Below are 11,780 nucleotides of genomic sequence, written 5' to 3'. Positions count from 1 at the left end.
GGTGTTTGTAAATGCACCGAGGACATCGGAGAAAATCCTAATGAGGGGCATCGTTTTATTTAAAACAAATGACGTCTTTTTGGATGAAGTTCTACTTGGGAGATCCCGGTCGGGTGAAGGATTATCAAAGAATTCGCATATTTCTCTTTTTTAAAACGTTCCTATGATTCCTAGGGTTGGTTATAAGAACTCAAGAATTAATTAAATTCGTAATACTATAAGTTACATAATAGTCAAAATGTAGATTATACATAAGTCGTTGGTCATATTAAGTGTTATCAAAAGTATCAAACGAAGAAAATACTTTGTTACGCAACTACACACATATTAAAAGACAATAGATATAAACAATGTATTATTTTACAAAAGCAATATGTTTTTCCAAGTAAACGTTCATGATTTCCCTTTATTTGTTCAAGACCAGATGTTAAATAGACATCTTAATCAATACATTTGTTTCTCTATATAGTAAAACCACATGTTCGTCTGTTTACACACACAATTCAATAACTACAATGTCTCAATCAAGCACTAATTGTTATTTTATTGTAATAAATCGCGAAGTAACTTCAGTTATAATCAAATTCTAAACCTATTGTTATTTTTCGTAAATATTTGTTTTAAAAAACTTTTGTTTTAAATTTTATTTGCGTCAATGTTAGGCTAGATTTTGAGTATAAAAAGGTCTGGGAATTTTGTATCGGCATCAGTTCGGTTCCAACTCTCAATCAAAATGAGAGGAACAACCTTCGTGATCCTTTGCTGCGCCTTGCAGGTAAGATAAAAACTATTATTCTCTTACTACTACTACTCTATCTCTCTCGAATACTATTCTCCTTTATGTTTTGTATTTTGTCTACACTAAAATACACCCTTTATCATTTACCCTATTTTGTAGCATTATGAGCTTAACTTGACTTTTAATTCATTATAATAATATTACAAAGATGTTACATGTCGATTACTCCAAGATTAATCGATTTCTTTATGATCAATTTATTTATTATTTATACTAATCAAGACATTACTTACATTACTACGTCGTGGTTATTGTAATTTCGTCTGTGAGTCTCCAGAACCACCTTCCTTCTCATTTCAAAATTGTTTAAGGTCTAACATATTTTTCTAAATATAACTGTAATATTAGATTATCTCACTTACATATTATAATATAAATAATTGTAGAAACAACACAATATGATATTATCTTGTAAACATATATTTACTTCTATTGACAGTTCGCAATCGCTAATGAGTGGGAGGACTTCTTCGGTGAGTTCGAAAAACTCCCTGGTGCTCACCAGACTATCTTGAATGAAACTGACAAGATAATCAGAGATGAGAGTGGAAACTACGAAGAAGTCAAAACAATTCGATCGAAGATAGACATGGAAAATAGTCCTTTAAAAGGACTTAATAAACATCACGAAGCAGGAAAACATAAAACTATAAGATATGTCATAGATGTCGATGACGAGGGTCACCAAACAATTTACGAAGAAGAATCTATCGTTACCAAGGTGCCTGCTCCATACGAAGCTACAGCAACCGCTACCAGTTCTGCATCAGCTTCTTCTTCTTCATATTCTGGTAACCAACCCGGAGGACTCCGACGTGACACAGTTGGCTCATCTGGATCAGTTAGTGTAACTTCAAATTCAGCTTCGGGTACACCATCTGGATCAAGAGCTCCAGTAAGACCTAATAAGTTGGGTTACGGACCTGGAAGTTCAGGAGCATCAGCCGGAGCATCAGCATCAGCCGGAGCATCAGCTGGACAATCTGGAGCGGCTGGTCGTAACGGACGCAACGGTGGCTACGGATCAGGCGCATCTGCATCAGCTGGAGCAGGAGCAGCTTCGTCTGTGACAAGAAGAGAATACGACATCACAGTTACAACTAACGATCAGTCATCATCCGTTGCATCTGCATCAGCTGGAGCAGGAGCAGGAGCAGGAGCAGGAGGTTCAGAACTTTATGGTGACTACGGATTTGACAACGCAGGCGCAGGAGCTGCAGCAGGCGCTGGAGCAGCTGGACAATCTGGCTTGGGCGGTCGTAATGGACGCTACGGTGGCTATGGATCACAATCTGGTGCTGGAGCCGGAGCTTCAGCAGCAGCAGGTGGTGCTGGGCCCTACGATCAATACACACAAAACGGTTTGGATGACTTCGCTGATTTGGGTGATTTGTACGGTGGATACGGATCTGGCTCACAGGCAGGAGCAGGTGCAGGAGCAGGTGCAGGAGCAGGTGCAGGAGCTGGAGCATCAGCAGCAGCAGGCGCTGGCGCCGCTGGACAGTCTGGCTTGGGTGGCCGCAATGGACGTTACGGTAGATACGGAGCCGCTGGATCACAATCTGGTGCAGGAGCAGCAGCAGGTGCAGGAGCTGGAGCGTCAGCTGCAGCAGGCGCTGGCGCCGCTGGACTATCAGGCTTGGGTGGCCGCAATGGACGTTACGCAGGATACGGATCAGCTGGATCACAATCTGGTGCAGGAGCAGCCTCTTTAGCCGCAGAAGCAGCACTAGAAGCTGAAGCAAACGCAGTCGCTGTTTCTGAAGCAGCAGCTGAGGCAGCAGCTGAAGCAGAAGCTGCAGCAGCAGCAGCAGCAGCAGCAGCTGGTGGTGCAGCTGGATCACGAGGAGTCGATGCTCGTGGTAGACGTATTGGAGGATATGGCCCAGGCAGTTCAGGAGCATCAGCCGGAGCATCAGCCGGAGCATCAGCCGGAGCATCAGCTGGACAATCTGGAGCGGCTGGTCGTAACGGACGCAACGGTGGCTACGGATCAGGCGCATCTGCATCAGCTGGAGCAGGAGCAGCTTCGTCTGTGACAAGAAGAGAATACGACATCACAGTTACAACTAACGATCAGTCATCATCCGTTGCATCTGCATCAGCTGGAGCAGGAGCAGGAGCAGGAGCAGGAGGTTCAGAACTTTATGGTGACTACGGATTTGACAACGCAGGCGCAGGAGCTGCAGCAGGCGCTGGAGCAGCTGGACAATCTGGCTTGGGCGGTCGTAATGGACGCTACGGTGGCTATGGATCACAATCTGGTGCTGGAGCCGGAGCTTCAGCAGCAGCAGGTGGTGTTGGGCCCTACGATCAATACACACAAAACGGTTTGGATGACTTCGCTGATTTGGGTGAATTGTACGGTGGATACGGATCTGGCTCACAGGCAGGAGCAGGTGCAGGAGCAGGTGCAGGAGCAGGTGCAGGAGCTGGAGCATCAGCTGCAGCAGGCGCTGGCGCCGCTGGACAATCTGGCTTGGGTGGCCGCAATGGACGTTACGGTAGATACGGAGCCGCTGGATCACAATCTGGTGCAGGAGCAGCAGCTTCAGCAGGAGCAGCCTCTTCAGCAGGCGGTCAAAGTGGCAGAGGAAAACGCGTTCAACAACTCGGACCCTATGGATCACAAGAATTTGATGTGAACAACGCATATGGATCAGACAACCTTGCTTCCGGCATTGCTGCCGCTGAAGCCGACGCTGAAGCAGCCGTTGCAGCCGCAGAAGCAGCACTAAATGCTGAAGCAAATGCAGTGGCTGTTTCTGAAGCAGCAGCTGAGGCAGCAGCTGAGGCAGAAGCTGCAGCAGCAGCAGCAGCAGCAGCTGGTGGTGCAGCTGGATCACGAGGAGTCGATGCTCGTGGTAGACGTATTGGAGGATATGGCTCAGGCAGTTCAGGAGCATCAGCCGGAGCATCAGCCGGAGCATCAGCTGGACAATCTGGAGCGGCTGGTCGTAACGGACGCAACGGTGGCTACGGATCAGGCGCATCTGCATCAGCTGGAGCAGGAGCAGCTTCGTCTGTGACAAGAAGAGAATACGACATCACAGTTACAACTAACGATCAGTCATCATCCGTTGCATCTGCATCAGCTGGAGCAGGAGCAGGAGCAGGAGCAGGAGGTTCAGAACTTTATGGTGACTACGGATTTGACAACGCAGGCGCAGGAGCTGCAGCAGGCGCTGGAGCAGCTGGACAATCTGGCTTGGGCGGTCGTAATGGACGCTACGGTGGCTATGGATCACAATCTGGTGCTGGAGCCGGAGCTTCAGCAGCAGCAGGTGGTGCTGGGCCCTACGATCAATACACACAAAACGGTTTGGATGACTTCGCTGATTTGGGTGAATTGTACGGTGGATACGGATCTGGCTCACAGGCAGGAGCAGGTGCAGGAGCAGGTGCAGGAGCTGGAGCATCAGCAGCAGCAGGCGCTGGCGCCGCTGGACAATCTGGCTTGGGTGGCCGCAATGGACGTTACGGTAGATACGGAGCCGCTGGATCACAATCTGGTGCAGGAGCAGCAGCTTCAGCAGGAGCAGCCTCTTCAGCAGGCGGTCAAAGTGGCAGAGGAAAACGCGTTCAACAACTCGGACCCTATGGATCACAAGAATTTGATGTGAACAACGCATATGGATCAGACAACCTTGCTTCCGGCATTGCTGCCGCCGAAGCCGACGCTGAAGCAGCCGTTGCAGCCGCAGAAGCAGCACTAAATGCTGAAGCAAATGCAGTGGCTGTTTCTGAAGCAGCAGCTGAGGCAGCAGCTGAGGCAGAAGCTGCAGCAGCAGCAGCAGCAGCAGCTGGTGGTGCAGCTGGATCACGAGGAGTCGATGCTCGTGGTAGACGTATTGGAGGATATGGCCCAGGCAGTTCAGGAGCATCAGCCGGAGCATCAGCCGGAGCATCAGCCGGAGCATCAGCTGGACAATCTGGAGCGGCTGGTCGTAACGGACGCAACGGTGGCTACGGATCAGGCGCATCTGCATCAGCTGGAGCAGGAGCAGGAGCAGGAGCAGGAGCAGGAGGTTCAGAACTTTATGGTGACTACGGATTTGACAACGCAGGCGCAGGAGCTGCAGCAGGCGCTGGAGCAGCTGGACAATCTGGCTTGGGCGGTCGTAATGGACGCTACGGTGGCTATGGATCACAATCTGGTGCTGGAGCCGGAGCTTCAGCAGCAGCAGGTGGTGCTGGGCCCTACGATCAATACACACAAAACGGTTTGGATGACTTCGCTGATTTGGGTGAATTGTACGGTGGATACGGATCTGGCTCACAGGCAGGAGCAGGTGCAGGAGCAGGTGCAGGAGCAGGTGCAGGAGCTGGAGCATCAGCAGCAGCAGGCGCTGGCGCCGCTGGACAATCTGGCTTGGGTGGCCGCAATGGACGTTACGGTAGATACGGACAAGCTGGATCACAATCTGGTGCAGGAGCAGCAGCAGGTGCAGGAGCTGGAGCGTCAGCTGCAGCAGGCGCTGGCGCCGCTGGACTATCAGGCTTGGGTGGCCGCAATGGACGTTACGCAGGATACGGATCAGCTGGATCACAATCTGGTGCAGGAGCAGCCTCTTTAGCCGCAGAAGCAGCACTAGAAGCTGAAGCAAATGCATTGGCTGTTTCTGAAGCAGCAGCTGAGGCAGCAGCTGAGGCAGAAGCTGCAGCAGCAGCAGCAGCAGCAGCTGGTGGTGCAGCTGGATCACGAGGAGTCGATGCTCGTGGTAGACGTATTGGAGGATATGGCCCAGGCAGTTCAGGAGCATCAGCCGGAGCATCAGCCGGAGCATCAGCCGGAGCATCAGCTGGACAATCTGGAGCGGCTGGTCGTAACGGACGCAACGGTGGCTACGGATCAGGCGCATCTGCATCAGCTGGAGCAGGAGCAGCTTCGTCTGTGACAAGAAGAGAATACGACATCACAGTTACAACTAACGATCAGTCATCATCCGTTGCATCTGCATCAGCTGGAGCAGGAGCAGGAGCAGGAGCAGGAGGTTCAGAACTTTATGGTGACTACGGATTTGACAACGCAGGCGCAGGAGCTGCAGCAGGCGCTGGAGCAGCTGGACAATCTGGCTTGGGCGGTCGTAATGGACGCTACGGTGGCTATGGATCACAATCTGGTGCTGGAGCCGGAGCTTCAGCAGCAGCAGGTGGTGCTGGGCCCTACGATCAATACACACAAAACGGTTTGGAAGACTTCGCTGATTTGGGTGATTTGTACGGTGGATACGGATCTGGCTCACAGGCAGGAGCAGGTGCAGGAGCAGGTGCAGGAGCAGGTGCAGGAGCTGGAGCATCAGCTGCAGCAGGCGCTGGCGCCGCTGGACAATCTGGCTTGGGTGGCCGCAATGGACGTTACGGTAGATACGGAGCCGCTGGATCACAATCTGGTGCAGGAGCAGCAGCTTCAGCAGGAGCAGCCTCTTCAGCAGGCGGTCAAAGTGGCAGAGGAAAACGCGTTCAACAACTCGGACCCTATGGATCACAAGAATTTGATGTGAACAACGCATATGGATCAGACAACCTTGCTTCCGGCATTGCTGCCGCCGAAGCCGACGCTGAAGCAGCCGTTGCAGCCGCAGAAGCAGCACTAAATGCTGAAGCAAATGCAGTGGCTGTTTCTGAAGCAGCAGCTGAGGCAGCAGCTGAGGCAGAAGCTGCAGCAGCAGCAGCAGCAGCTGGTGGTGCAGCTGGATCACGAGGAGTCGATGCTCGTGGTAGACGTATTGGAGGATATGGCCCAGGCAGTTCAGGAGCATCAGCCGGAGCATCAGCCGGAGCATCAGCCGGAGCATCAGCTGGACAATCTGGAGCGGCTGGTCGTAACGGACGCAACGGTGGCTACGGATCAGGCGCATCTGCATCAGCTGCAGCAGGAGCAGGAGCAGGAGCAGGAGCAGGAGGTTCAGAACTTTATGGTGACTACGGATTTGACAACGCAGGCGCAGGAGCTGCAGCAGGCGCTGGAGCAGCTGGACAATCTGGCTTGGGCGGTCGTAATGGACGCTACGGTGGCTATGGATCACAATCTGGTGCTGGAGCCGGAGCTTCAGCAGCAGCAGGTGGTGCTGGGCCTTACGATGAATATGGAGTAGACGGTTTGGACGCTGGTGTTTTGTCTGGTCTGGAGGGATACAACGGACTTTACAATAGAGGATCAACTGGCGCACAGTCAGGAGCTGGAGCTGGAGCATCAGCTGCAGCAGGCGCTGGCGCCGCTGGACAATCTGGCTTGGGTGGCCGCAATGGACGTTACGGTAGATACGGAGCCGCTGGATCACAATCTGGTGCAGGAGCAGCAGCTTCAGCAGGAGCAGCAGCTTCAGCCGCAGAAGCAGCACTAGAAGCCGAAGTAAATGCATTGGCTGTTTCTGAAGCAGCAGCTGAGGCAGCAGCTGAGGCAGAAGCTGCAGCAGCAGCAGCAGCAGCAGCTGGTGGTGCAGCTGGATCACGAGGAGTCGATGCTCGTGGTAGACGTATTGGAGGATATGGCCCAGGCAGTTCAGGAGCATCAGCCGGAGCATCAGCCGGAGCATCAGCCGGAGCATCAGCTGGACAATCTGGAGCGGCTGGTCGTAACGGACGCAACGGTGGCTACGGATCAGGCGCATCTGCATCAGCTGGAGCAGGAGCAGCTTCGTCTGTGACAAGAAGAGAATACGACATCACAGTTACAACTAACGATCAGTCATCATCCGTTGCATCTGCATCAGCTGGAGCAGGAGCAGGAGCAGGAGCAGGAGCAGGAGGTTCAGAACTTTATGGTGACTACGGATTTGACAACGCAGGCGCAGGAGCTGCAGCAGGCGCTGGAGCAGCTGGACAATCTGGCTTGGGCGGTCGTAATGGACGCTACGGTGGCTATGGATCACAATCTGGTGCTGGAGCCGGAGCTTCAGCAGCAGCAGGTGGTGCTGGGCCCTACGATCAATACACACAAAACGGTTTGGATGACTTCGCTGATTTGGGTGATTTGTACGGTGGATACGGATCTGGCTCACAGGCAGGAGCAGGTGCAGGAGCAGGTGCAGGAGCAGCTGCAGGTGCTGGAGCATCAGCTGCAGCAGGCGCTGGCGCCGCTGGACAATCTGGCTTGGGTGGCCGCAATGGACGTTACGGTAGATACGGAGCCGCTGGATCACAATCTGGTGCAGGAGCAGCAGCTTCAGCAGGAGCAGCAGCTTCAGCAGGAGCAGCCTCTTCAGCAGGCGGTCAAAGTGGCAGAGGAAAACGCGTCCAACAACTCGGACCCTATGGATCACAAGAATTTGATGTGAACAACGCATATGGATCAGACAACCTTGCTTCCGGCATTGCTGCCGCCGAAGCCGACGCTGAAGCAGCCGTTGCAGCCGCAGAAGCAGCACTAAATGCTGAAGCAAATGCAGTGGCTGTTTCTGAAGCAGCAGCTGAGGCAGCAGCTGAGGCAGAAGCTGCAGCAGCAGCAGCAGCAGCAGCTGGTGGTGCAGCTGGATCACGAGGAGTCGATGCTCGTGGTAGACGTATTGGAGGATATGGCTCAGGCAGTTCAGGAGCATCAGCCGGAGCATCAGCTGGACAATCTGGAGCGGCTGGTCGTAACGGACGCAACGGTGGCTACGGATCAGGCGCATCTGCATCAGCTGGAGCAGGAGCAGCTTCGTCTGTGACAAGAAGAGAATACGACATCACAGTTACAACTAACGATCAGTCATCATCCGTTGCATCTGCATCAGCTGGAGCAGGAGCAGGAGCAGGAGCAGGAGCAGGAGGTTCAGAACTTTATGGTGACTACGGATTTGACAACGCAGGCGCAGGAGCTGCAGCAGGCGCTGGAACAGCTGGACAATCTGGCTTGGGCGGTCGTAATGGACGCTACGGTGGCTATGGATCACAATCTGGTGCTGGAGCCGGAGCTTCAGCAGCAGCAGGTGGTGCTGGGCCCTACGATCAATACACACAAAACGGTTTGGATGACTTCGCTGATTTGGGTGATTTGTACGGTGGATACGGATCTGGCTCACAGGCAGGAGCAGGTGCAGGAGCAGGTGCAGGTGCAGGTGCAGGAGCTGAAGCATCAGCAGCAGCAGGCGCTGGCGCCGCTGGACAATCTGGCTTGGGTGGCCGCAATGGACGTTACGGTAGATACGGAGCCGCTGGATCACAATCTGGTGCAGGAGCAGCAGCTTCAGCAGGAGCAGCAGCTTCAGCAGGAGCAGCCTCTTCAGCAGGCGGTCAAAGTGGCAGAGGAAAACGCGTTCAACAACTCGGACCCTATGGATCACAAGAATTTGATGTGTACAACGCATATGGATCAGACAACCTTGCTTCCGGCATAGCTGCCGCCGAAGCTGACGCTGAAGCAGCCGTTGCAGCCGCAGAAGCAGCACTAAATGCTGAAGCAAACGCAGTGGCTGTTTCTGAAGCAGCAGCTGAGGCAGCAGCTGAGGCAGAAGCTGCAGCAGCAGCAGCAGCAGCTGGTGGTGCAGCTGGATCACGAGGAGTCGATGCTCGTGGTAGACGTATTGGAGGATATGGCCCAGGCAGTTCAGGAGCATCAGCCGGAGCATCAGCCGGAGCATCAGCCGGAGCATCAGCTGGACAATTTGGAGCGGCTGGTCGTAACGGACGCAACGGTGGCTACGGATCAGGCGCATCTGCATCAGCTGGAGCAGGAGCAGCTTCGTCTGTGACAAGAAGAGAATACGACATCACAGTTACAACTAACGATCAGTCATCATCCGTTGCATCTGCATCAGCTGGAGCAGGAGCAGGAGCAGGAGCAGGAGGTTCAGAACTTTATGGTGACTACGGATTTGACAACGCAGGCGCAGGAGCTGCAGCAGGCGCTGGAGCAGCTGGACAATCTGGCTTGGGCGGTCGTAATGGACGCTACGGTGGCTATGGATCACAATCTGGTGCTGGAGCCGGAGCTTCAGCAGCAGCAGGTGGTGCTGGGCCCTACGATCAATACACACAAAACGGTTTGGACGCCTCGGCTCCAGGTCTAGCAAACTCTGACTTCGCTGATTTGGGTGATTTGTACGGTGGATACGGATCTGGCTCACAGGCAGGAGCAGGTGCAGGAGCAGGTGCAGGAGCAGGTGCAGGAGCTGGAGCATCAGCTGCAGCAGGCGCTGGCGCCGCTGGACAATCTGGCTTGGGTGGCCGCAATGGACGTTACGGTAGATACGGAGCCGCTGGATCACAATCTGGTGCAGGAGCAGCAGCTTCAGCAGGAGCAGCAGCTTCAGCCGCAGAAGCAGCACTAGAAGCTGAAGCAAATGCATTGGCTGTTTCTGAAGCAGCAGCTGAGGCAGAAGCTGCAGCAGCAGCAGCAGCAGCTGGTGGTGCAGCTGGATCACGAGGAGTCGATGCTCGTGGTAGACGTATTGGAGGATATGGCCCAGGCAGTTCAGGAGCATCAGCCGGAGCATCAGCCGGAGCATCAGCCGGAGCATCAGCTGGACAATCTGGAGCGGCTGGTCGTAACGGACGCAACGGTGGCTACGGATCAGGCGCATCTGCATCAGCTGGAGCAGGAGCAGCTTCGTCTGTGACAAGAAGAGAATACGACATCACAGTTACAACTAACGATCAGTCATCATCCGTTGCATCTGCATCAGCTGGAGCAGGAGCAGGAGCAGGAGCAGGAGGTTCAGAACTTTATGGTGACTACGGATTTGACAACGCAGGCGCAGGAGCTGCAGCAGGCGCTGGAGCAGCTGGACAATCTGGCTTGGGCGGTCGTAATGGACGCTACGGTGGCTATGGATCACAATCTGGTGCTGGAGCCGGAGCTTCAGCAGCAGCAGGTGGTGCTGGGCCCTACGATCAATACACACAAAACGGTTTGGATGACTTCGCTGATTTGGGTGAATTGTACGGTGGATACGGATCTGGCTCACAGGCAGGAGCAGGTGCAGGAGCAGGTGCAGGTGCAGGTGCAGGAGCTGAAGCAGCAGCAGGCGCTGGCGCCGCTGGACAATCTGGCTTGGGTGGCCGCAATGGACGTTACGGTAGATACGGAGCCGCTGGATCACAATCTGGTGCAGGAGCAGCAGCTTCAGCAGGAGCAGCCTCTTCAGCAGGCGGTCAAAGTGGCAGAGGAAAACGCGTTCAACAACTCGGACCCTATGGATCACAAGAACTTGATGTGTACAACGCATATGGATCAGACAACCTTTCTTCCGGCATTGCTGCCGCCGAAGCTGACGCTGAAGCAGCCGTTGCAGCCGCAGAAGCAGCACTAAATGCTGAAGCAAATGCAGTGGCTGTTTCTGAAGCAGCAGCTGAGGCAGCAGCTGAGGCAGAAGCAGCAGCAGCAGCAGCAGCAGCTGGTGGTGCAGCTGGATCACGAGGAGTCGATGCTCGTGGTAGACGTATTGGAGGATATGGCTCAGGCAGTTCAGGAGCATCAGCCGCAGCATCAGCCTCTGCTGGAGCTTCATCCACAGGCAACGGCTATATTGGCGATGTTACTGTGATTGAAAATGTCTCTTATGGAACTTCTTCGGCAGCTGGTATCTCAGGTCCATACGCACCGTACGGAGGACCTGTTGCTGACGTTAGTTCAGCAGCAGCAGCCGGAGCTGGTGCTTCTGCAGGTACTGGGTCGGGAGCTTTCGGCCCAAGAGGTCGCAAGGACTGCCGTATCACTCGCAGAAACCTATTTGTTAAGTTCGGCACCCGCCGGTCACCCTGCACTACTTGCTAGTTTCTTATAATATCTTTTGTCTCTTTTTTCTGGATACATCTTTTGTTTTTTACTTAATTAAATTCTGGCATTTTATTCAGTCGTTTTATTCTATGTGCAATACAACAAACTGTAAATAATTAATCTGACCTCGTTGTATTTTACACACTTTGATTATAAGTATGTCTAGATGAAGCTTCACCTTAATAGGAACAAAGATGGCGTTTCAAACTTTGGCTTGTGGTTTACACGCTGCTGAATGATACCAGCCACCACAAATGTTCCCCCATTAAATTTATATCT

General features: G+C 53.2%; 1 protein-coding gene across 1 annotated transcript; it reads left to right on the top strand.

Annotated features, from left to right (window-relative positions):
- Window positions 1-621: 621 nt before the first annotated feature.
- LOC118275651 (fibroin heavy chain) lies at window positions 622-11,573 on the top strand. The gene is made up of 6 exons (XM_050695647.1): window positions 622-775; window positions 1,239-4,827; window positions 5,089-5,244; window positions 6,082-7,902; window positions 8,518-8,553; window positions 8,815-11,573. The coding sequence occupies exons 1-6, from the start codon at window positions 734-736 to the stop codon at window positions 11,496-11,498; spliced, it is 8,328 nt and encodes a 2,775-aa protein (XP_050551604.1). The 5' UTR covers window positions 622-733; the 3' UTR covers window positions 11,499-11,573.
- The last annotated feature ends 207 nt before the right edge of the window (window positions 11,574-11,780 follow it).

The sequence above is a fragment of the Spodoptera frugiperda genome, chromosome 8 (assembly GCF_023101765.2).
Source record: "Spodoptera frugiperda isolate SF20-4 chromosome 8, AGI-APGP_CSIRO_Sfru_2.0, whole genome shotgun sequence".
NCBI lineage: Eukaryota > Metazoa > Arthropoda > Insecta > Lepidoptera > Noctuidae > Spodoptera > Spodoptera frugiperda.
The sequence above is the reverse complement of the archived record's forward strand: the minus strand, read 5'-3'. Positions and strand labels throughout refer to the sequence as shown.